At 51.4% G+C, this 25,894-nt stretch overlaps 2 protein-coding genes across 3 annotated transcripts in view; both read right to left on the reverse strand.

The window, feature by feature from the left end:
- Positions 1 to 10,944: 10,944 nt before the first annotated feature.
- WDR73 (WD repeat domain 73) lies at positions 10,945 to 18,054 on the reverse strand. The gene is made up of 8 exons (XM_028725800.2): positions 17,919 to 18,054; positions 17,469 to 17,536; positions 17,181 to 17,269; positions 16,901 to 16,989; positions 15,894 to 15,961; positions 13,839 to 14,003; positions 13,376 to 13,762; positions 10,945 to 12,518 (listed from the first exon to the last, which is right to left on the reverse strand). Exons 1-8 carry the CDS (start codon positions 17,981 to 17,983, stop codon positions 12,280 to 12,282), a joined length of 1,170 nt encoding a protein of 389 aa, XP_028581633.2. The 5' UTR covers positions 17,984 to 18,054; the 3' UTR covers positions 10,945 to 12,279.
- A 4,167-nt stretch (positions 18,055 to 22,221) lies between these two features.
- LOC114595510 (disintegrin and metalloproteinase domain-containing protein 21-like) overlaps positions 22,222 to 25,894 on the reverse strand; it is a 49,625-nt gene continuing 45,952 nt past the window's right edge. For both annotated transcript variants that reach the window (XM_028725798.2, XM_028725796.2), the window contains exons 21-23: positions 25,484 to 25,547; positions 23,383 to 23,458; positions 22,222 to 22,553 (exon numbers count right to left, since the gene is read on the reverse strand). In XM_028725798.2, coding sequence (XP_028581631.2) covers positions 23,423 to 23,458; positions 25,484 to 25,547 — 100 coding nt within the window. In that variant the 3' untranslated portion in view covers positions 22,222 to 22,553; positions 23,383 to 23,422. The remainder of the gene's footprint in view (positions 22,554 to 23,382; positions 23,459 to 25,483; positions 25,548 to 25,894) is intronic.

Genomic DNA, 25,894 nt, shown 5'->3' on the forward strand with positions numbered 1-25,894 from the left:
CAGTGTGGAACAGGCTCCTGTAGCATTGCCGGTTTCTGCAGATTGATGCAGTCAGAAGGACACCTGTGAGGTTTGTGCCATTATCACGGACAGGCTGTCTGTCTCTCTCTCGAACAGGCAAAATTTCCTGCCTTGAATGCTGTCTCTTTATGCTGTGAACCTCCCTGAGCTCGACAGGTGAAACTTAATAAATTTAATAATGAATCTGCAGAGGTGGGCTCTGCAGATGAAATTTAATAACAGCACCCTGGCAGCAGCTCGCCTGGATTTCAGAAAGAAGTCTCCCTCCCTCTCTCACCTGCGAATCCCCTCACGCTGTGCGTTTTACCTGCCTCACACCTGATGTCATAAATCAGCGTCAGGTGTAGGGTCAGGCGGGTGTGGTCTGGCCAAAACAGCCTCATGGGCCAAGGGGGAAGGTATCGCGGGCCAAATTCGGCCTGAGCCCCCCCCCCATTAAAGATTGTTGTTGTTTAGTCATTTAGTCATGTCCGCCTCTTCGTGACCCCATGGACCAGAGCACGCCAGGCACTCCTGTCTTCCACTGCCTCCCGCAGTTTGGTCAAACTCATGCTGGTAGCTTTGAGAACACTGTCCCACCATCTCGTCCTCTGTCGTCCCCTTCTCCTTGTGCCCTCCATCTTTCCCAACATCAGGGTCTTTTCCAAGGAGTCTTCTCTTCTCATGAGGTGGCCAAAGTCTTGGAGCCTCAGCTTCAGGATCTGTCCTTCCAGTGAGCACTCAGGGCTGATTTCCTTCAGAATGGATACATTTGTTCTTCTTGCAGTCCATGGGACTCTCAAGAGTCTCCTCCAGCACCAGAATTCAAAAGCATTATTCTTCGGCGATCAGCCTTCTTTATGGTCCAGCTCTCACTTCCATACATCACTACTGGGAAAACCAGAGCTTTTACTATATGGACCTTTGTTGGCAAAGTGATGTCTCTGCTTTTTAAGATGCTGTCTAGGTTTGTCATTGCTTTCCTCCCAAGAAGCAGGCGTCTGTTAATTTCATGGCTGCTGTCACCATCTGCAGTGATCAGGGAGCCCAAGAAAGTAAAATCTCTCACTGCCTCCACTTCTTCCCCTTCTATTTGCCAGGAGGTGATGGGATACTACTCCAAAATTTCAAGTTGGGGCAACTTTATGAGCAACAGTGAACAAAGACATGAAAGAGGAGAAAATAGGGTGGGTAAATTATTTGATATGCAGCAAAACATGGTATATCTAGAATGACTTTTGGGAGTCTTAGGTTGGGAAGTATGTAAATATTGCATGTTGGAAAAGTATGCTGTGTATATTGAATACAGTCATACCTCAGGTTGAAGTAGCTTCGGGGTGAATATTTTCAGGTTGCACTCCGTGGCGACCCAGAAGTAACGGAGCGCATTACTTCCAGGTTTCGCCGCATGCGCAGACGCTCAAAATGACGTCACGCGCATGCGCGGAAGCAGCGAAACGTGACCCACGCACGCGCAGTCGCACCTTCGTTTACTTCAGGATGCGAACGGGGCTCTGGAACGGATCCCATTCGTATCCAGAGCTACCACTATACTGGAAAATACTTTAAAAAATAAAAAAAGGAAGAGGGGGAGCAGCAAGGCTTTCTCCGAATGACCCAGAAGCATCAGGAAGGAGGTCTGCGGTCAACAAAAGGGCGGCAGACAAGATTTTTGTCTATCCCAAAGAATGATGTGCTTCTACTAATCTGGCCTGTAGAGCCTCTTCCGCTTCCATTTGTCAGCAGAGGACTGGGGACCGGTTCCCTGAATTTCTCCAGGGGATGAATCACAGCATTGCAGAGTTGGAAGGGCCCCCCAAGGGCCATCAAGCCCAACCCCCTGCTATGCTGGGGAAGATTTGGAGACTGATCTGCAAAGCAGCCTTCTTTCCCCGAGTAGCTGAAGGGGAAACCGGAATCTATTTTCTTTGCAAAAATGTCTTCCGAGGTGTTTTGGCTCAGCTGCACCGAAGCAGCGTCTGTGTGCCTCAAACACTTGCAGAAATCAGCCACCTGGAAAAGCTCCATGTACTCCTCGTTCCCCGTTTACAAGGGCTGTGGATTTCAGTTTTGCACACGGAACAGATATTACCATTGCAGTCGTAGTTACTATTATTGTTGTTGTTGTTTAGTCGTTTAGTCGTGTCCGACTCTTCGTGACCCCCATGGACCAGAGCACGCCAGGCACCTCTGTCCTCCACTACTTCCCGCAGTTTGGTCAGACTCATGCTGGTAACCTCGAAAACACTATCCAACCAGTTACTATTATTAGAATATGAGAAATTGGTAGAAACCATTGGCCAAATATGTACATTATTAGTTATTAAATTTGCACGCCACCCTTCACCTGAAGATCTCAAGGCAGTTCGCAACGTAAAAAATACAAGAGAAATGCACTAAACACGTAATAATATGTAGAATGCAGTATGCTCAAACCGTCTTCCTCCGGTGAACAACCTGGCTGCTGAATGCTCAGTGAGGTTGCCCGCTGACCAAGAAGGGAAAAAAATCAGGTCCTTCCTTCTTCTGTGCTTTTAGAAACAGTATGATAGGCAGAATCATGCAAGTGTGTAGTGAAATAGAACCAAGTTGCCAGTTAATGGAATTCCCATTAACTCTCTTAGGCAAGAGAGGCCATCTCAAGAAAGTGGAGGGGCAGTTTTCACAAAACCGCTTTTCCAATGGCTTTCTTTTCTTCTCGCGAAAAGCACTCTATTAAATGCCCCGAACAAATATTCCTGCATAGCGAGGGGGTTGGGCTAGATGACTCCACAGTTCCCCTTCCCAAGCCTTCTACAAAAGCAGCAGCAGCGACGACTGCGCCTGCCCAGGTTTTGTGTTCGGTCCCACCCGCGGTTGTGTTTCACGTTGCTGTGTTGACTTCTTGCAACTTCCATGTTTGCTAGAACCGTTTTGGGTCTCAGAGGCCCCTGCAAATAAGCGTGCATCTGGTGGTTTGAGAGGCAAGCAGAGCAGAGTTACCGCTGCCCCATTCCCTGGGAGGAAGGCTGAACGCATCTGGGGCGAAGGCCTTTGCAAACTCTAGCTAAGCAAACCAGGTGGTCCGTTTTGTAACGTGGTTCCTTTGTACTGTTCTTTAAGGGGGGAGGGTTAGGAAAACACCTTGGCTTCCTCCACTGTATCCGTGACGTTTTCTGTGTTTTTGTCAAATAAATTATTCTAGTTTATTAATCTTAGAAAAATACAAAGTGCTCTCGCAGGCTCCCTGACTTCCTTTGTGTCTCTCTTACTCGAACCGGAGTTATTTTGCCAGAAATGCCCATGACAGACACTGGGGTGCCTTTTTTGTTGTTGTTGGTCAGGTATGACTAAAGCAGCCTTCCCCCCCCCCCCCCGGCCTGGCATCTTCCAGATGTTTCGCCCCCCACCTCAACTTCCTATCGAATATTTTGTTGCATGCAGTGTCAGCGCTGAAAAAATGAGAAAAGTCACCATGGAAAACAGTAATGCGGAGTGAAATAAAAGCTGCAAACCGTTGAACCAAATTACAGGTATTTTTGACTACAATTCCCATCATCCACAGTATGGCAGCGCTGAATGATGGAGTTGGTAGTCCAAAACTTCTGAAAGGAACCTGGCTGGCTAGAAAGTCCACACTTCCCTTTTGATACTAGCATTTTGGGGGGAAACAAAAACTTATTGCAGGTTACATGTACACACATATCACAGGAAACAATAGGAGCACAGTATTATTGCCCCAAACCCCATTCCCTCCATTGAGTTCTCCTGTTTTCCCCTTCATGGTTATTCGTTGCTTCCATGGCAGAGCTCCACAAATTCAAACATCCATCTTGACAAACGTCTTCTTCCCTGGTGTGGCATCTTGAGTTGATGGGTGTCTGTTGCAACGCAACGTTTCCTCATCAATTGCCACCCTCCAGAATCCAATTTGTTAAATGCTGTTATTATTGCATTTATATCCCTCCCACCTTTTCCTCCCAGGTGGCGTACATACTTGTCAGGGGCTCAGGAGCAGAGGGACAGGAAAGGGAGGAATTAGAGACCGAGGGGGAGGAATCCGAGGGGGAAGTGAGCGATGAGAGCCGCCCGAGGTCTCTAAGTCTCTCCAGCGAATCGGAGGATTCACAGAAAGGGGCTCCCGTGGTCAGAGCTAGGGGGTTGCCAGAGGGAACACCTCAGGAAGGAGGGGCCAGAGGGGACTCAGAGAGCAGCAGCTGGAAATCGGGACCAGCTTCCCCACCGGAGAGCAGTAGGGGGAGGAGTCCCAGGCATCGGCATCAGGCAGCTTTCCGCCAGCGGAAGGACATGAGTCAGGGTTAGCCACGCCTGCATCAGAGAGCGAGGAAACGGTCAAAAGGAAGGTCGGAGGCAGCGCGCGCGCGCCAAGTTCAAATGTACAAGAGGGTGGCGCAATGAGCAGCCCAGATAGGGAGCCAGGTCCTAAAGCCCGCCGAAGGGAGGGAGAAGAGTCCGAGGGGTCCGCCTCCGAAGCGTCCAGGAAGGAAGGGACCCCGGGGGGTGGTAGGACCCAGAGGCGGAAGGAGAGACGGAAAAGGTGGAGTAAGGCTAGAGTCTTAAGCTGGTGTACAGGGGGCGGAGACTCAGACGGAGCTTCGCCGGTCTAGTGTCCAGACGTAGAGACGCACGCTAGGGTTTGAAAATGGATAATGGACTTTAATAAAGACTTTTGTATATTACCGCTGGCTAGCGTTGGTCCTCTGTGAGCTGGGACCTGGAGGCAGTCTCTGACAGTAAGCTCCGTCTCAGATTTCATCAGTTTTCTTCACCGAAGGAGTCGCTGCGTGAGTATACGCAGCGCGGGAAGAAGACTGGTGCCTCGCGAGCTCACAAGAGTCAGGCGAAATGACTACCGAACAGCAAATAGCTGCCTTGCAAAATGCGGTGACACAACTCAACGCGGAGGTAATCGCATCCAGGAAGAGAGAAGACGAAGCGGCTGCTGCCTGCAGAGATCTCCAAGCCAGGTTGGAAGTGCTTGCGAAGCAGGGGCAACCGGGACCCAGATCCGAGGGGATTGGGTTGGGGAAGAGAGGAGGCAGCCTTGTATCTCAGTTCGATGGGAATTTACAGCAGTACCCCAATTTCCGAGCAGACGTGCAGTTTGCGCTGAAACTGCTGGAAAAAGACTTTAGAGATGAGCAAGAGAAGGTGGGGTTTATCTTGTCCCATTTGCAAGGGGACGCGAAAGCATGGCTGCGCAATCTGTGGAGAGATAAGGATCCAGCGCTCCGGAGCGCAGATGCATTCATTAAAGCAATGGATTCCTGCTTTTTATCAAACATTGACATTGACATTGCCCGGAAGGACATATTTGGGCTAAGACAAGGGAAAGCCAGCGTAAGGCAGTTTCATTCCCGCTTTTTTGCATTGGTCAACGTCCTGGGGTGGGATAAGGATTCTCCGCCTGTTAGAGACCTCTTTTGGGAGGGATTGAACCCGCAGGTCAAGGATGAGATCGCAAGGGGGGAGAGACCCAAAAGCACTCAGCAAGTGGTTGAAAGAGCGCTAACGGTGGGTGTGCGGCTGGAAGAACGCCCATGGAGCAAAGAAGAAGGGCGTTGGGGACGCACACCAGCGAGAGGGCCCCCCCTCTTGCCCAGGGATGTCGCGCGTGCGCAGTCCACGCCTCCACAGGGAGGGGGCGAAGAGCCGATGGAGATTGGCGGTGCTAGGGCTCACTCAGCAACCAGAGCCTTAACACCGGGAGCAGTCAAAACGAAGCCGCCTAGAGGGAACAGGAAGTGCTATATCTGCGACAGTGGACAGCACATGGCGAAAGAGTGTCCCCAGAGGCTCCACAAGCACACTGCAGCTTCATTGACAGTAATGGAAGCAACTCAGCAGAGAGGACCACAGCAGGGAAACGACGGAGTCTGGCTGGAAACGGAGGCACTGGGGCCCAGCCAGACGAGTCAGTGAAGAAGTCCCCAGAGATTTTGCAGCCCACAGACCCCCTCCCGCCCAAACCAGTGGTGCAGCTCACCGCATCGCTACAGCTGCCCAAGGGACTCACTTTAGAAGTGCCTATTACGATTGACTGGCAGTAATGCGGACTTTATAGGACTGGAGTTTATTCACCAACACAACATAGCGCTACTGCCAGCCACGCTGCCCCTGAAGGTTGTCACGGTGGATGGCAGGGAACTGCTGGGGGGGCAGGTGGTACAGCAGACACCACCTATGGTGATGCAAATTGGGAATCACCGGGAAGTCATCAGCTTCAATGTCACCCAATTGTCGGACACGCCCGTAGTTTTGGGCATGAGTTGGCTGCACAGGCACAGCCCAGCATTGGCTTGGTACCAACGCCAACTGACTTTTGGCTCCTCCTACTGTGCGGAACATTGCATCCTACCTAGCCCAGAAGGGGAAGAGGATGACCCGCAGCTACATTTGGGCACGCTGCAAGCAGTGCCTCTCAAGTATGCGGAATTTTTGGAGGTATTCTGTGAGAAGGAGGCGGACAAGCTACCTCCGCACAGACCCTATGACTGCAAGATTGACCTCCTGCCGGGGGCGACGCTGCCAACCGGGAAACTGTATTCCATGTCTGAGGATGAACTGCAGGAACTCAGGGAGTTCATAGATCACAATTTGAAGCGCGGATTCATCCGGGAGTCGAAAGCGGTGGGAGGCAGCCCAGTATTCTTTGTGAAGAAGCGGGATACGCCCCAAAAAAGACTTGTGGTGGACTATAGAATTTTGAACTCGAAAACCAAGCCCTCGGCCTTCCCCATGCCCAAGATAGACGACCTGCTCGCGACGGTGAGGAAAGGACGCGTTTTTACCAAGTTGGATCTACGAGGGGCGTACAACCTGATTCGCATGCGGGAGGGCGACGAGTGGAAGACGGCCATGTTCACGCCACTGGGCACCTACGAATACAGAGTTATGCCCTTCGGATTACAAAATGGCTCTCACTGTTTTCAAGCCTTCATGCATCACGTGTTGGCGGGACTCCTTTACAAGAAGTGCGTATGCTTCCTGGACGACATCCTGATATTTTCTGAGTCGCGAGAGGCGCACGAGAGGGATGTCAGGGAAGTTCTGCAGAGACTGAAGGAGCACAGGCTGTACGCCAAGCTGGAGAAGTGCCAGTTCGACATGACGGAGGTGGATTTCCTGGGCTACAAACTGTCGGACAAGGGGCTCGCCATGGACAGCGCCAAGGTTCGCTCAGTATTGGACTGGAAAAGCCCGCGCAATCGGAAGGAAGTCCAGCGGTTTGTCGGCTTTGCCAACTTTTACCGCAAGTTCATCAAGGGGTTCGCTATGCAGACGGCGGCCATCACCGACACGCTCAGCTCCAAGAAGAAGAAATTCATCTGGACGGAGCAAGCAGAGCAGTCCTTTCAGAAACTCAAGCGCCTTTTCGCGTCCGAAGAGCAGCTGCTGCATGTGAATCCCAGCAGACCGATGAGGGTGGAGACAGACGCCTCAGACAGAGCCGTGGGCGCCGTCCTGTTGCAACAAGACCAGCAGGGGGACTGGAGGCCGTGCGCCTTCTACTCGAGGAAGCTCAGCAAGTCGGAGCAGAATTACACCATCTGGGACAGGGAGTTGCTAGCCATCCATGCAGCGTTCAAGGCATGGCGGCACTTCCTTATCGGAGCCAGACACACAGTGCAGGTCCGCACGGACCACAAGAATCTAGAGTACTGGCGCACGGCGAGGTTCCTGAACCAGAGGCACATTAGATGGGCAGAGTTCTTCGCAGACTTCGACTTCAAGATAGAGTACATCCCGGGCGACAACAACGTAATGGCGGATGCATTGTCCAGAAAGCCGCAATACCTCGAGGAGGCGGCACCGTCGGCGGCCAAGCACATTTTCGCACCGGAAGCGTGGGCATGCGCTTCGGCAACCGTGGACCTGGACGCCGTACGTCAAGCGCTGCAGGAGGACCCCTTCGCACGAGCCAAGATGGAGGAGGTGCACAAGGGCACGGCGAAGGACGACGAGTTCCAGATAAGAGACGGGTTACTCATCCGCAAGGGAGCGCTCTACGTGCCGGGAGACGACCTCCGCGCAAGGGTACTGCAGCAGCTACACGACGCTCCCACCGCCGGGCACTTTGGGAAAGAAAAGACGGTAGAATTAGTGGCCAGAGACTTTTGGTGGCCCAAGATGCGGGGGGAAGTAGCGGATTACGTCTCGAGATGCGACACCTGCCAGAGGGCCAAGTCAGTTCACAAACCGCCGGCGGGACTGCTGGAACCGCTGCAGACACCATCGGAACCATGGGAGAGGGTGGCCCTGGACTTTGTCACGGACCTGCCCAGTTCGAGGGGAAAGACAGCAGTGCTAGTGGTGGTGGACATGTTTACCAAAATGGCACACTTCATTCCGTGTGCGAAGGTGGCCACGGCGGAACAGACCGCCAAACTGTTCATAGACCACGTGTTTAAAGTCCACGGTCTGCCACGGTCTATTCTCTCCGACCGGGGGCGACAGTTCATCTCGAACTTCTGGCAGAAGCTGATGGGCATCCTGAACGTCAAAATCAACCTAGCGTCGGCGAGACACCCACAGACCAACGGGCAAGCGGAGAGGGTCAACGCCATCATGCAGCAGTACCTGAGATGCTACGCCAATCAGCAGCCCACGACATGGGTGGACTACCTGCCCCTCGCAGAGTTCGCTTACAACAATACGAAGCACGTGTCGACAGGGGTGACGCCGTTCTTCGCCAACAACGGGAGGCATCCCAGAACCTTCCCGGGTTTAGAGAGAGTGGGGGAGGGGGAGCCACAGGCAGCGGAAGCCTTAGCGTCGGAGTTGCAGGAAGTCCACGAACAGCTCAGGAGGCAGTTAGAACTAGCAAAGCACGCATACAAACTGCAGGCTGACAGACACAGAAGAGTTGGGGAAGACATACAGGTGGGAGACTGGGTCTGGTTAGCAGCGCAAGCAGTGCCGACCAGATCGTTAGCGAAGAAGAAGCTAGGGCATAAGCAGCTAGGGCCTTACCAAGTCCAGGCACAGGTCAATCCAGTGGCCTTCCGGTTAGCACTTCCGGAGGGTTCCAGAATGCATCCGGTGTTCCATAGATCGGTGCTCACGCCCTACAAAGCACCTCATAGATTTCAGGAGCCAGGCACAGCGCCAGACCCGCTAAGAGAAGGGCCCAGAAAGGGAGGGTCGCCAAGAGGGGGGCACATCAACGAGGTCACAGAGATTTTAGACTCGAGATGGGGGGAAGAGGGAGTAGAATATCTCCTAGCCAGAGAGGGTACCCCGGCCAGTGCCAACAGTTGGGTGCCGGACTATGCCTTGGAGGAGCCTCTGCTCAAGGAAGAATTTCATGCCCTCTTCCCACACAGGCCCATGCCAGCCGAGTATTTCGACGACTGGCTCTTCACACCCACACTTTCAGCCAGCACGTTCCAGGGGTTCGCCTCGGACGAGGAACCGGCACCAGACACACGCTCCCCGGAGGGCTCACCCTCGGGGTCTGCCTCAGACTGCTCTTATTGGTGGGACGATCGACCAGAGGAGCAGTGGCGCAGGAAGTGGCTGGGGGGTCCTTGGCAGACATCACCCTCAGAGGGGAACGGGGGCGAGACGGACATGGACGTGTGGGGGGAGGACGTGGGGTTCGAACACGGAGGCAGAGACATGGAAGCAGAGGAAATCGACGTCAACGAGTGCACGGAGAACGAGCCGGACCTAGCCGGTTTGATGTACGACACGGGGGACGAACTGTATCCGGCACTCACCCCCGCTACGACGGAGCACCCAGTACCCACACCGGAAGGAGGGGAGGGGGGAAGGGGGGGCTTCGAGGGGGGGATGGATGTCAGGGGCTCAGGAGCAGAGGGACAGGAAAGGGAGGAATTAGAGACCGAGGGGGAGGAATCCGAGGGGGAAGTGAGCGATGAGAGCCGCCCGAGGTCTCTAAGTCTCTCCAGCGAATCGGAGGATTCACAGAAAGGGGCTCCCGTGGTCAGAGCTAGGGGGTTGCCAGAGGGAACACCTCAGGAAGGAGGGGCCAGAGGGGACTCAGAGAGCAGCAGCTGGAAATCGGGACCAGCTTCCCCACCGGAGAGCAGTAGGGGGGAGGAGTCCCAGGCATCGGCATCAGGCAGCTTTCCGTCAGCGGAAGGACATGAGTCAGGGTTAGCCACGCCTGCATCAGAGAGCGAGGAAACGGTCAAAAGGAAGGTCGGAGGCAGCGCGCGCGCGCCAAGTTCAAATGTACAAGAGGGTGGCGCAATGAGCAGCCCGGATAGGGAGCCAGGTCCTAAAGCCCGCCGAAGGGAGGGAGAAGAGTCCGAGGGGTCCGCCTCCGAAGCGTCCAGGAAGGAAGGGACCCCGGGGGGTGGTAGGACCCAGAGGCGGAAGGAGAGACGGAAAAGGTGGAGTAAGGCTAGAGTCTTAAGCTGGTGTACAGGGGGCGGAGACTCAGACGGAGCTTCGCCGGTCTAGTGTCCAGACGTAGAGACGCACGCTAGGGTTTGAAAATGGATAATGGACTTTAATGAAGACTTTTGTATATTACCGCTGGCTAGCGTTGGTCCTCTGTGAGCTGGGACCTGGAGGCAGTCTCTGACAATACTGCTCCCCATTTAATCCTCAGAATAACAACCCTGCGAGGTAGGATTAGGCTGAGAGGCAGCGGCTGGCCCAACGTCACCCAGGGAACTTCATAGCTGCGTTGGGATTTGAACCCATGTCTCCCGTGTCCTTGTCCGGCACGCTAACCACTACCCCACACTGGCCAGCGTGCCAAAAACATCAAGTTTCCACCCTCCCTCCTCACGGAGTCTGGCTTTCCCTGCTCTAAAGACGGTACGGAGAGTGGTTTATTCCTGGTTCAATGACAAATACGGGGTAAAAAACTTTTTGCATGTTTTGCTAATGGTGAACACTCACTTGGGGCTAAGCCCTGGAAGGTGCCACATTCAAAGGGCTTCAGGAAGAAAATTAAAACCTCCCAGCTTAGGAAAACTCATTTATTGTTAGACTTAAGTACAGCATTCCAAGTGCCAGGGCTTCACTGATAGTTGGTCTTTTGTTTTATTCACTGCTTTGGATTGCATGAACAAATAGAGCCATAAATTGGGTACCTAGTGATAAGGGAGGTCTTTGAAAATAGTGACGAGGGGGTCCACACCCCATTTTACAGGGCTCTGTGTGGTTTGCACAATCCTAACGGGTAAAATTTAAAAAAACCTCCTGCACGCACCCTATAAAACTGTTTGAACGTGACGTCCTAAGGGAGCTGGCAGGCAAGGACCCTCTGAGACCCCTTCCCCTCTTCCTCTGCTCCTAAGGGGGAAGAACGGAACAGCCCATTTGCGTCCTGAAGGGTCACTAACCTCACGTTGATCTTAGCCACCCGTGAAAACCAGAATGCAAAGATGGCTTCTACTGAGCAACTTTGACTGTACCTACAATCTGTTTAAGGGAGGGGAGAGCAAATGCACTGCAGCAATATTTAAGAGGCAGAAGGGGAGGCAGCCCACAAACTGCTTTTCCCCTTTGCTGATGTCAGCAGCTGAGACCTACAGAGCCTAATTCTCTCCCCTGCACAATGCCTGCACCACCAATTTATTTAACTCCTATATTGAGCGACCACCTCATGACGACAAAAGTCCTCTGGGCGCATAGGAGCCAACTTCTAGGGGCCGAGGGGTCTTTGCATCCCATAAAATATTTGAGGGGACCAGGCCCTTCCAAAGTTACTGAGTATTGCCATTCAAATTGGGGGGGGGGGGGGATGCATGCCACACCTTGCAATCGGTTAAGGGGGAGCAGGGCTTACCTGCTGCCCTCCCCAATATTATATTCCAAGTTGGCACACCTGTCTGGGCGGGTCACAAGTAAAAACCAGAAACATAAAACAGGACACCGAAATGTAACACAGGATAAAATCAGAACGACACCAGTACAACAATTGTAAAAAGAAGGACAAACCTGGTACCTTAAAAGGTCATTGTGTAGGCATCAGGTTCTCTGTTTGGGGGGGGGGCAACACTGAAAAGACCCCCAGTTTTGTAGCCAGCCTCATTTGCTTCATTTTGCCCACTCTGTGTCCTGCGTTCCTATGTGACACAACGGGCAGAAGTTTGCAGCCACAGAGCACTGAAGGTATTGGGTTTGGACTTCTCTCAAAAGACAAATCAGTAGGAAGAACAGCCGCGCAGGGTGAGCTCCACAAAGATGCAACCCCCCCCAAAAAAAAAACCTCCTTTGCAAGATATCCAATTGCTTCCGGGGGGTGCGCGCGACTGGACCCCTTCGTTTCTCCAATGTGCAGTGTAGAGAACTGGGCTAGCTGGCCGCGCAGAGCTCAGACCAGTCCCACACGTGCAGCGACCCGTCGCTCGCCGCCGACAGCAACGTCCGGGGCTTGGAGGGGTGCCAGGCGTGGGTTGTGACGACCGGGGCTGCAACTCCAGCTTTGCCCGCCTCGCTGAAGACGTGCCCTTTGTGGACGAAGGCCGGTTTGGCGTCCTGCACGGACGGGACCCAGTTGTGTGTGTCATAGACCCGCACGGTTCCGTCGAAGCCTGCAAGGGGGGGGGGGAGGGGAGAGATGAGTACTTCCCTGCACAGAGGAGGGAGGAGAGGGAAGGTACCTAACGGGATCAGGGCCCTGGCATCCTGCTGGTAAAGGTAAAAAGGTAAAGGACCCCTGGATGGTTAAGTCCAGTCAAAGGTGACTATGGGGTTGCGGCGCTCATCTCAATTTCAGGCCGAGCGAGCCGGTGTTTGTCCACAGACAGCTTTCCGGGTCATGTGGCCAGCAGGACTAAACTGCTTCTGGCACAACGGAACACCATGACGGAAACCAGAGCGCACAGAAACGCTGCAACCACAGGGGCCTGCACCCCTTCTCCTGTTCAGCCTCTGCTGTTGGGGTGCAGTTTCACCTCCAAATACCAGCTGGTAGGCTTTGGTCTAAACCACTGAGTCTCTGGGGCTTGCCGATCGGAAGGTCGGCGGTTTGAAACCCTGCGACGGGGTGAGCTCCCGTTGCTCTGTCCCAGCTCCTGCCAACCTAGCAGTTCGAAAGCACGCCAGTGCAAGTAGATAAATAGGTACCACTGCAGTGGTAAGGTAAACGGTGTTTCTGTGCGCTCTGACACTCGCCACGGTCCTCCATGCGGCAGTAGCGGTTTAGTCCTGCTGGCCACATGACCCAGAAAGCTGTCTGTGGACAAACGCCGGCTCCCTCGGCCTGAAAGCGAGATGAGAGCCGCAGCCCCATAGGCACCTTTGACTGGATTTAACTGTCCAGGGGTCCTTTACCTTTACCTTTAAAGCCTGGGCAGCATGACACTAGCAGCTAAATTTCTCGCCACCCCCCAAATTCCGGCACAAACAGGACCAAAGAATTACCGAGATCTCCGCCCCACAGGCTTACCTGAGACAGCCAGGTGTTCTCCAAGCAGAGGGGCAAAGGAGACCGAGAGGAACTCTGCCCCACAGAGGCCACCCGTGGGCACACAGCACCGAGCCATCTTCACAGGTCTCGCGGGGTTTCTGAGGTCCGTCAGCATGACATGGCCGGCAGAGGAGAGGCGGGCCACCAGCCGCCTGTCCCCAGAGGATGGCAGTGGGGTGCAGCAAACTCCAGCACACCAGCTCTGCCCAGGCAGCGCCTCAGAGACCTGGGCATCCTCAGCGACCCGCAGGAGACCCTGCGGCTGCCTGGTGTCAGCCAGAAACAGCTGACCCTTCGTGTCGCAGACCAGGATGGCGGCTTCGTCCAGGAACTCCAGGGTGGCAACCTCGTCGGTGTTTGTGGAGCCTACAGAAGCGAACAAGACAATAAATTATTATTATTATTATTAAAGAGGGTTTTATCCCGCAAGACCAAAGGCTACCTGCCACGAAGACAGTTCTCCTGGATTCCATCTCGGTCACCTGAACATCGCTGACCCGCAGGCCATGAAGGACCCACGCCGATTTGGAGAAAGCGGTTGCAATCTTTGCCCAGCAGTGCTTCTCTCCTTGCGTGGTACGGACAGTGTAGAGGGGCTTAATAACATCTAGGGGGGAGGAAGGGAAAAGACAGTTATCCCCGAGGTATGGCTGTGTGTGTCTCTACGCTCTCTACAACTCCCACAATCCCTGAGCACTGCCTGCGCTGGCTGGGGCAGGTGGGAATTGGAGTCCATCAATATTGGGGCAGGATCTCTATACAAGCACCAGCAAACTGGAATCTGGAGCCCAGAAGCCAGTTAAGGCAGAGTGAAGATGGTCGGGTTCGAACTGGAAACTCGCCGCTCTTCCGGTGCACATTTAAGGAATCCCGATTTAACGGCTGCAGAAAGGGAGATGTAATTGTGGATTGGAGAATCTTATGACCTGGAGAAATTGGGTGGAGGAAAGCTCTCCTGTAGGGGTGCAAATATCCAGAGTGTGAGGGTCAGGTGGGATTACTATGAAGAACTCTGAAATATGGAGCAAGCCATTGTGTCCGCAATGAAAGCATTGCGTTGACTGGGTTTGATTCATTGACAATAATTTCTGATCAAATCCCACAAGCCTCTGCACCTCTGCCATTTGCTTTCTCTATGCCTGACAGGCACGTATAAGCATTCTAAATACACAGAGCAGTTGCCAGTTGCTTCATCGGGCATCCTGGGTCATAAAGATAGAAGGTAGCTTCTTTATTGTTAGTTTTGTTAATCTTAGGGCCAGGAAGAGTTCACAAAGAGATGGTAAATATTGCCTTGCTTCCTCTCCTGTTTACTGCTGTTTATGACCTCTGGAGTTTGCTAAAAGCATTCCTCCTTCCTCCTTGCTTCCTATTTTATTGACTCTGAACTACATATGAATGCTCAAGTAGGAAATAGTTTCTTTGTAGTTAAAAGAATTTCTTCTGATCTGACTTTGTCCCACGTGGGTTTTTTTGAAATGCTCAGAGGAAATCTGATTGGTTCTTACGAACACTGTGTAAAAAGTTCTTTTGTGAATAAAATGGCCTGGGCCAAGGGGTGGAGAGAGAATTATACACACTCCTCCCAGAGTCTTGCTGGTCAAGCATCGTATGTATTTTATTAATCCTTCCTTGCTTTGGGAATGCTACACTCTCCTCCCTCCTCTTATAACACACGACCTCGCGGACATTTGGTGAATGTCGGAGAACTCAGGGCGCGTAGCAGAAAGCCGTTCTTCAAGAGTTAAACTGTGGAACTCCCTGCCACAGGAGGCAGTCATGGCCACCTGCTTGGGTGGGTTTAAAAGAGGATTAGGCAAATTCATGGAGGAGGAGAGGGCAATCGAAGGCTACTAGTCAGGATGGCTCTGCTCTGTCTCCAGAGTGAGAGGCAGCAATGTTGCTGAATCCTAGTTGGTCGAAGCCACAGGAGGGGAGAGTTGTTCTTGTGCTCAGATCCCACTTGTGGGTTTCCCAGAAGAGGCATCTGGTTGGCCCCTGTGAGAGCAGGAGGGCTGGACTAGACGGTCCTTTGGCCTCATCCAGCAGCCTGGCTTTTCTGGCATTAGCATGCAGCAGAGACCCCCTTATGTTAATCATAAAGTGGAAAATATTAGTTTCAGCCTTTAGGGCACATGGCAAGCCTCACGGTGCAGTGAAAGGAAAATAAACTATGTAGGTTTTCTTTCGAATTAGGGTTTCATTTTTTAGTTTTTGTACTGTAAACTGCCCTGCAATCTTCAGATGCAAGGCCCTATACGTGTGAATTTACCGTATTTTTTGCACCATAACACTCACTTTTTTCCTCCTAAAAAGTAAGGGGAAATGTCTGTGCGTGTTATGGAGGGAATGCCTACGGGTGGCATGCCTACAGATTTTCCTCCTCTAAAAATTATGTGTGTGTTATGGTCGGGTGCGTGTTATAGAGCGAAAAATACAGTAATTAATTAATTAATAATAATAAATACATTAAGCAGCAACTTGCTGATTGACGCACCTGTTTCATCCTGCCCCACGTGCCACACCTGCAGGGAGCCATCTGATGGGCCACTTGTCACCAGCAAGCTACAGCCACAAGCAAAAAAGAGTGAGGAATGCTTGGGAAAGGGGAAGGACTAAGATGGGCTTCCACTCACACACAAACCCTGGAAAGAGGCATCCTTGACATATTGTCAACAGAGAACTCCAGTTCAGGATGATCAAGGCTCCAGGCTCCCAAGGCTGTCAGCACGGTCCGCTCTGCACTGCAAGGACACTAGAACTACCGTATGTTTCCATGTATAAGACAAGTATTTAATATGGGGGGGGGGGAGATGCTAAAATTTGGGAGTCGTCTTATACATGGATAGTGGAGAGGTGGGACGGGCGATTGGTGGGTGGCGCTGAGCAAGAGATTGTCAGCGACGTAGCGACGTTTCTGCGGGCATTTGGTTGTTGCCTGAAGGTTCGCTGCTTATCAGCTGCTGCAGCAATTGGGTAGGTGATTGGCGATTACTTTTTTCTGCAAGCGTGCAGACGGTTGGTGGCTTTGTTGATGTGTGTGTGTGATTGCTGTTGCGGTCCTGTGGGAGAGTGATTTTTGGCAAACCGCCCCCCCCCCAAAAAAGCTCAACAACTCTAGCAATCTCTCCCAAAGAAAGCTCAACAACTCTGTGCAATCTCCCCCCATTTTCCCTATTTTGAGTCTTATACATGGGGGTGCATTATACATGGGAAAATACAGTAATTTAGGTACCACTTCTGTACTGAATGCTCTGGGCAGGCCTTGCACATCTAAATAACCAGCAACCAGAAAATAAGGATTTTCTTGATCTCATTTTTCTATCTTTCTCTTTTAACCTATTTCTCCCCCCTTGCCCCACTTTTTGTGTTTTTATTGTATCTAGATAATACTATTTTAAGAAAAGGAAAGGATATTAAATTCTGTATTTTTCTCTATAAACCTTAATTATATATATATATACACTAGCAACCAAGAAGCCAAGTCCTTTTAGCACCACCGACCTGGTCTTTGGCACGTGCTTCAGCATGTAGACCGGGTGATCGGAAAATCCACCATGTTCAACCTTGAAATCTCTTTCTGGACATAAGCCCTGTTTAAAAATAAATAAATTGAGGGCCCACCCAAAACCCATCCTGCAGCTAAGGATCCATGCTTGGGCCTCAGCAGAAAAGAGACCCAGGAGAGCATTTGCACAAATATCTATCTATTCTGAAGTTGGGGTGTGGGTCCCGGGGGCCCAGATGGGGAGGGGAGTCTCCAAAGTATTACCATTAACATTACCTGGTTCTCCTTTGCGTATAGCCTCTGAGGCAGGAGAAGCTGGAGGATTTCATTCCTTCTTCCGTTTTCATACCCCGCCACACAGATACCTAAAGAAATCAGACCAACATTGCTCCTTTTAAAAATTCCAAGACATTAAGAAAGATATGGGGCATCATGGCCAACTGTCAGCTGGTAAAAGGTAAAGGACCCCTAAAGCTGGTAGCTGATCAAATTACTAGCAATCTGAATTCCTAGAAAAAGTGGAAGCAAAAAAAATGCCAAAAAGAAAGAAAACAAAAACCTCACTTTTTTCTCCCGTCCACTCAATGACTCTGGTGGGATCGTGAAGCTCAAACAGGTGGAGATCGTTGTACCTGGAAACACGGGGAAAGAGAAGTGGGATAGAGATGCAATGAATGAATGAATGAATGGACAGAGGATGGACACTGAGCGGCTGGATGGCTCAAAGGAGCAGAGCAGCCCTCTCTCCCCAGTGGCCACGGAGGCAAAGCGGGAACCCAAAGCAGGTGACCCACCTCTTCTCTCCCCACTCCTCCCCCCTGCTCCCTGATCTTCCCTCCCTTTCTCTACCCCCTCCCCTTTCCCCCTCCCTTTCTTTCTCCCCTCCCCTCTCCTCTTCTCCTCCCCCTCCTCCCTGATCTTCCTCCCTTTTCTCTCCCCTACCCTCCTCTTTCCCTTTCTCTTCCCCCTCCCCTTTCTCTCCCTCCCTTTTCTCCCCCCCCCCCGCTGACTCACAGTCTCAAGGACTCCAGCAGCCACTCCTCCTCTCCCTCTTCTTCCTCCTCTCCTCCTCCCTCCATCCTCCTTTCCTCCCAAAACTTGCAATCGGCGCGGAACCAGGGTGGCCCGTCACGTGAGAGCGCCCCGTCACGTGAACCGGCCCCCTCCACGTGTCCGCCCGCTTCCCTCCAATCGCCGGGCGCGCGGGGTGGGCGGGACCTCGCTCGGAGAAAGCCCCTCCCCTCTCGGCCAGCTGGGAGCGAAGGAGGCGCCTCCTCCGGCTTCTTCCCCCCCCCTCCCGAAATGGAGCCGCTCGCCCCGGGCGGGACCTCCGCGCTGTCCTCTGGGGGGGGGGGGGAATCCGAGGGGGGGGCTCCCGTGACTCTCCCTCCCCCGCCCTGTTTCATCCATCACAACAACCCCGCAAGGTAGGCTAGGCAGAAATGCGGCGACTGGACCCCCAGGTCTCGCCCCCTGGGGGGATTCGAACCCGGGTCTTTCCCAGAACCGCTGCTCCACACTGGCTCTTGGTGGGCTGGGTGGGCCTTTGGCTTTTCTCGGGCTCCTGGTGTTGCAGGAATTTATGTATAGGTGGGGGGTTGCCCCTCCAGCAGATCTCATGCACATGCAGCCCACTACCAAAATCAGCACAATCACTTTTGTGACTTTTGTGATTTGTCCCCACAAAACACTTCATCACAGTTTCTTCCTATCTATTCAAAGGGCCCCTGCTGCAGAATATACCAAATGTAAGAATTCACTGATAAATGCATCTGTGTACTGGCTCACTGGGAAAACTTCAGAAATTCATATAAACATGTGAGCTCAGCTCCTCCGCAGCCCCTCTGCCTGTGAGATAATCCCTGGCATCCTGATACCTGAGTGCCAGACAGGAAGCCATTCCGGAAATAACAAACCCAGATGAAGACAAAAGGGTGGGATTAACTTGCCTGGGAAACAGGGAAATGTAAATGTCTCTTTTGTGACACTTGATGGGTGTTTGGTGGAGGGCAAGGGGAACCATGGGGCAGGGTCCAGGATGCTCAGATTCCTGCCACCAGACCTCCCCTTTCATGATGTAACCGTGATGCATGAGTGATGTAGTTTGGGGGGTGTAACAGGGATTTCCTGCCAACCTAGCAGTTCGAAAGCACATCAAATTGCAAGTAGATAAATAGGTACCACTCCGGCGAGAAGGTAAACGGCGTTTCCGTGCGCTGCTCTGGTTCGCCAGAAGCGGCTTAGTCATGCTGGCCACATGACCCGGAAGCTGTACACCAGCTCCCTTGTCCAATAAAGTGAGATGAGCGCCGCAACCCCAGAGTCGGTCACAACTGGACCTAATGATCATGGGTCCCTTTACCTTTTTAACATGGGGATTAGCAGCTAATAAAAGTTTGGGTTCTCTTTTGTTTGGGGCTTCCATCTTGTTCCGTCTTGTGGCAGGTGGGATTCCTGTTGCGACAGTCTTCAAAAAAGACCAAGCCTACTGGCTGCTGTTTTGCTCTGGTATTCCTGGCTGGGGTCCTTGTATTTTGTCCAAGGGAGCCCTCAGATTTCTCAAAGGGAAAGTGCCAAGTGATGGTGCCCACCGTGGGTGACGTTGTTGTTGTTTAGTTGTTTAGTCGTGTCCGCCTCTTCGTGACCCCCTGGACCAGAGCACGCCAGGCACTCCTGTCTTCCACTGCCTCCCACAGTTTGGTCAGACTCATGCTGGTAGCTTCGAGAACACTGTCCCACCATCTCATCCTCTGTCGTCCCCTTCTCCTTGTGCCCTCTATCTTTCACAACATCAGGGTCTTTTCCAGTGAGTCTTCTCTTCTCATGAGGTGGCCAAAGTCTTGGAGCCTCAGCTTCAGGATCTGTCCTTCCAGTGAGCACTCAGGGCTGATTTCCTTCAGAATGGATCGGTTTGATCTTCTTGCAGTCCATGGGACTCTCAAGAGTCTCCTCCAGCACCAGAATTCAAAAGCATCAATTCTTCGGCGATCAGCCTTCTTTATGGTCCAGCTCTCACTTCCATACATCACTACTGGGAAAACCAAAGCTTTAACTATACGGACCTTCTTAGCGTGGGAGACGTTAAGAGGGGCAAATTCTTGCAGGAGGAGGCAGCCATTCAGTGGCTCCTCGCCAGAGCGGCTGTGATCTGCGGCATTGCTTCTGGCTGCTGGGAATCCCAAGCGGGGAAAGGGCAGCTGAGATCAGGTCTCGCTGCAGGCTTCCCACAATTATTATTTCATTTATTAAATTTGCACACCGCCCACATTGTGAGAACAAGATGCTGGACTAATGATTCATCAGTATTGCGTTCAGGTGTCTTTTGCACAACAACCCTGCAAGGTAGATGCAGCCAAGAGATTGACTTTATACCTACTGATGTGACTCAGTTGTTTGCCAACCTGGTGCCCCCTCCAAATGCTCACGGGGGACTGTCCCGAAGTGTCTGCTGTCCTTTCCTGACCCAGTATCTCTCCCCACCTGCCCCCCATGCCCTTTTACTCCCCGCCATTGCAGCCACTCACCAGCATTTAGAACGAAAATGGAGCAAGAGGGAGCAGGTACAATGCAGGGGGTTGGTCTAGATGACCATCAGGGGTCCCTTCCAGCTCTACAATTCAGTGATTCTTTGTGCATGGGGGAAAAGGGCAAAGATGCACTCATGTACCAGCTAAACCAGCTTTCCTCTCCCTCTTCTGTGGGATAGCTCAGTTGGCAAATGAGACTCTTGATCTTAAGGTCATGGGTTCGAACACATTGGGCATAAAAAAAATTCCTGTATCGCAGTGGGTTGGGCTGGATCACCCTCAGGGTCCCTCCCGATTCTGTGATTCTTTCCTTGGGTTCTGCTTCAAGTGGCGCTTGGGAGCAGGTTTTGCACCACCGTGATCTGAATGTATACCCTGCCTATTTTTCAAATCCGTTTGAAGAAGTAAAACGATGAAATAATATATAAAATGTCAGCGGTACATAAAAAGTAATGGTGCGAAACCTTGGTTAACGTAGCAAGCCCAGAAATCAATTAAGCAAACGGAAACAGCAGTTCATAAAGCAGCGATTTAGAAAGAGAGGGAGAGCGAAAACAGACAAAGGAGCAGAAAATACTCCTCTAGAGGTCTTTCTTAAACAACCAAACGCCTGGCGATGGGTTTCATGCGGAAGGGCATTGCACAAGGCAGGCGCCATCACCGAGAAGACCCTGCTGCTTATCATTGCCTGCCGTACCTCTCACCTCAGATACTGGATGGAGCAAGCAGAGAAAAATAGATGAAATAAGGTGGGCTGCAGGGTCCTCAGCTCCTAAGCTGTTTGGGGCTTTAAAGACACCATTTGAAATAAATGACACGCATCTATTTGGTCCTGCCTTCCAGCATAGGGTTGGGGAATGTGGTCTTTTTGTCCAGGACTCAGCCAGAAGCCTAGAACCAGATCACTTTCCTGGCAATTCTCAGCGCCTGGGAAAACAAAGAGTGACCTTTGAGCAGTAGGGTTATAACTTTTTGACCCCCCCCCCAAAAAAAGATTATTTCCTGTATCATAAAGGGATAAACTTATGCTTAAAAACACCGAAAAAGGGACTGATTCCTCTCAGTTGTGAAAAAAGGGCACCCCAAAATGAAAAGTTGGAACCACCGTATATGTAATGTTACTACTCATAAGTATAAGCACTGTAAAAAACAACTTAATGGCTCTGTTTAGAACTTTTACATCTGTCTGGAACTTCCTAAAACTGTATTGGAGAATCGCTGGATCCATCCTCCAGATCGCAGGAAGTAATCCGTGTGCATCACACAATAAAAGAAAATTTTATTGCAGCAGAAGCAAAGGCCAACTGCAACCTCGGTTTATTCTAAGCAACAATGTGCAAAACATTGTTCGAGTATTAGAAAATTTGCCAGCTCTATTTTTCCTGTATTATAACACACGCTCTGCGTATTACACAGCACGTTGTACAGTTACATATACAAAAAATCGATTGATTTCGAGGTGAGCTTTTTCCAAGAGATTTGGAAATGACAGTTCATTCCTTTGTTTTTTAGGCAAAAGTTCATCTAGCTAAGCTACAGGAACACGAGTTTTGTTGAAAAAAACGTTGCAACCCTAGTGGGCAGATGTGGGTCGGTAGACCCAGGAGCCAGACTTAAGCTCTGGGGAGGAGTGTTGCGAAAGGACCTTCTTGTTGTCCCAGTCTTCATGCTGCAAGGAGGCCACTTCGGATTATAAGATTATAGCGAGAAGCGGTGCTCCTCAGCCCAAATCTCTAAAGAGGAAGGTTAAATTTAATGTTAGAAGAAAACAGACATGCAGGGCACTCGAGTGAGGTTGATGTGTGATTTATTTCTCAGAACTGAAGTGTCGATTTGTGCCTGGAGCACACCAGTGACAAATATATACAGCATTGGAAGACGGAACACTTTGTTCAAAGGCAAATGATGAGATTGGGCAAAGAAACAAGAGATTCAGTAGCGGAAGAGGATGCTGCGTGAGCAGCCGGGAAGCAGCAGGCAGAGGGAGCGCCCTCCCTTCTCCACCACACGCTCCTCCGTTATCTTCAGCTATGAGAAATGTCTTCTGCTGCACGAGTCAGCCAGACTCAAGTCCGCAGCAGAGCACCATGCCCTCTGTTGATTGTTGGCTCTCCGTTGACCCCTAAAAGATGAGAAAGGAGGGGTTATCCTGGACTAGCTGGCTTTCTGTCACAGGGGAGTTCCAAGTTCTTAACAACAACAACAACAAGAAGGAATATCTAACTCTTGTTGGGGACGCAGGTGGCACTGTGGTCTAAACCACTGAGCCTCTTGGGCTTGCCGAACAGAAGGTCGGCAGTTCGAATCCCCGCAACGGGGTGAGCTCCCATTGCTCTGTCCCTGCTCCTGCCAGCCTAGCAGTTCGAAAGCACGTCAAAGTGCAAGTAGATAAATAGGCACCACTCCAGCAGGAAGGTAAACGGCATTTCTGTGCGCTCTGGTTTCCGTCATGGTGTCCCGTTGTGGCAGAAGTGGTTTAGTCCTGCTGGCTACATGACCCGGAAAGCTGTCTGTGGACAAACGCGAGCTCCCTCGGCCTGAAAGCGAGATGAGTGCCGCAACCCCATACAATGGTACCTCGGGTTACAGACACTTCAGGTTACAGACTCCACTAACCCGGAAGTAGTACCTCGGGTTAAGAACTTTGCTTCAGGATGAGAACAGAAATCGCGTGGCGGCAGCAGTGGGAGGCCCCATTAGCTAAAGTGGTGCTTCAGGTTAAGAACAGTTTCAGGTTAAGAATGGACCTCCAGAACGAATTAAGTTCTTAACCCGAGGTACCACTGTAGTTGCTTTTGACTGGACTTAACTGTTCAGGGGTCCTTTACCTTTACCTTACGAGGCCCTGAAATTTGCCTGACCTTCCGATGCAAACCACAATTTGCAGGATACGCAGAAGTCCCCGTGGCCCCCTCCCCCCCTTCCGCCTTGGTTCCTTCCTGGGAACTGACCTGGGCAGCGTCCTCCGCAAGGTTACAGAGGGATGGTGTGTCAGTCGCTCTGTTCCTCTTCATCACTGAGCTGCTCCTGGGGTGAGGAAAGCGGGCATGAAAATCATGTGTGATGTCACACCCCGCAACTCCCCATTTCACCCCTAGTATAGGCTAGGCAATCCTTCAGCTCAGTTGTAGTTTTAACTAGATTTATGGGATACAGACCGCCGCCCCCCAGCAGACCCGTCAAAGGGACTGAAAACCACACACCAGACCTGCAGTGATTCGACTCTGCAAAGTGATACAAGCCGTGCGAACAGGAAGCTGGACCAGTTGGGCCTTGGCCTGATCCAGCCAGCGCTTCTTATGTTCTTAAGCCTTTGTTTGCCCAGATGCGCCTGAATGTAGTGATCTGGGAAGCGGGGGCAGGGAACCTGACCTCCAGGGTAATGATGGACGGATGCTGTGTCTCTCAAACTCGGGTCCCCGGCTGCTGTTGGACTACAACTCCCATCACCCCTAGTCAGCAGGACGAGTGGTCAGGGATGACGGGAGTTGTAGTCCTGCAACAGATGTGGCCCCAAGTTTGAGAAACACAGGAAGGGCTTATTCACACATACGTTTTTCATTTTGACCCTGTGCTTCCCTCGTGGAACATCACTCCTTAAAGCTGAATCGGAGCAATTCAGGTTTTCCGCAGATGGAGGTTTGCTCCGATTCAGCTTTAAAGCGCTGGTTTTTGTGGGGAGAAAGGGTGCCTGGCCACAGAGCTTTGAATCGTGAACTGTGCCTGGAAAAAGCAAAGGGAAGTGTGGCCAAGCCCTTCATCCGCTCCATCCCCTTTCCGCGTATCCCCATAGCTTAGTTCATTGCACCCCATTTCTGCATTTAATGTGCAGCTTAATAATAAGATTAAGATTTTAACATTTTCCATACCAGGAGACCTGGAAAAACGCAATTGTCACTTCTGCTGGCTGCACCCAGTGAAAATGGGGCTGGAAATGCCCCCTGGAAGCAACAGGATGTGACCATGTCCCATTGCTCACATGGATACCCTACAGCAAAAAAGACGGCTGAACCCATTTGGGGGGTATTTTTTGCCTTATGTGGGCCCTGTATGACAAGGAGGGGGAAGGGGGTAGGTATGTGCCCAGGTAAGTGACAGGGTGCCATCCTATCTGGTCACTTTCGGGGCAGGATTTGTGACCCTCATTTAACAGCTATGGCAGCAACCAGCATGCAGTCATGGTGTGGTTTTAAAAGAGGATTAGGCAAATTCATGGAGGAGGTGAGGGCTACCAATGGCTCCTAGCCACAGGGGCTCTACTCTGCCTCCACAGTCCGACACAGCTATGCTTCTGAAGACCACTTGCTGGAAACCACAGGAGATGAGAGTATTGCTCCAGTGAGGTCCAGCGCCGAGGGCCTTCTGGCAGTTCCCTCCCTGCGAGAAGCAAAGCTACAGGGAACCAGGCAGAGGGCCTTCTCGGTGGTGGCACCCGCCCTGTGGAACGCCCTCCCACCAGATGTCAAAGAGATAAACAACTACCTGACATTTAGAAGACATCTGAAGGCAGGCCTGTTTAGGGAAGTTTTTAATGTGTGACATCTTAATGTATTCTTAATCTTTGTTGGAAGCCGCCCAGAGCGGCTGGGAAAACCCAGCCAGATGGGCAGGGTACAAATAAATAAATAAATAAATAATAATAATAATAATAATAATAATAATAATAATAATAATAATAGTGCAGGGGTCAGCAAACTTTTTCAGCAGGGGGCTGGTCCACTGCCCCTCAGACCTTGTGGGGGGCCAGACTATACTTTGGGGGGGGGGGAAATGAACCAATTCCTATGCCCCACAAATAACCCACAGATGCATTTTAAATAAAAGGACACATTCTACTCATGTAAAAACACGCTGATTCCTGGACCCTTCGCAGGCCGCATTTAGAAGGCAATTGGGCCAGATCCGGCCCCCGGGCCTTAGTTTGCCTACCCATGCTCTAGTGCTTAGATGCTCTTCAATTACCGGTATATATATATATTTTTAAAAGAAAATAAAATAAAATGGAAAGCCCAGTGAGAAGGCCTTCTGCTCTCGAACCTTCCAGGAACTTACAGTACTTTCCGAAGCAGAATCGATAGGTTTCGGGGATATTCTATCACTGATTAGTCTTCCAAACCTGTTGTGGCGAAACAAGAAGCGTTGAATGGGCATTCTGTCTGCATTCAGGCCAGAGGCTGAAACTAAAAGGACTTCTCTCACTCAGGTGTGCTGTTATAAAGGGTTTTTTCTCCAAGACGCCAGCCATGTTGCCTGGCTGAAAACATCTTAGGAGGAATTGTGTCAACTGGTAAAAACATGCTGTGCACAGTGCTTCCCTTTGCTTATGTTTGGCTTCTAGGGAACATGTTTGAGGAAGAGGCCTGAGTGTCTGCGGAAAAAGAAGAGCAGGCAGGTTTCTCTTTTTTACAAAGAGGATTAGTGTTTGTACATTTTGCCTCTCTTCTGAGAGATGCTCATGAGATG

This window comes from Podarcis muralis, chromosome 4, assembly GCF_964188315.1.
Source record: "Podarcis muralis chromosome 4, rPodMur119.hap1.1, whole genome shotgun sequence".
NCBI classification, from domain to species: Eukaryota; Metazoa; Chordata; class Lepidosauria; order Squamata; family Lacertidae; genus Podarcis; species Podarcis muralis.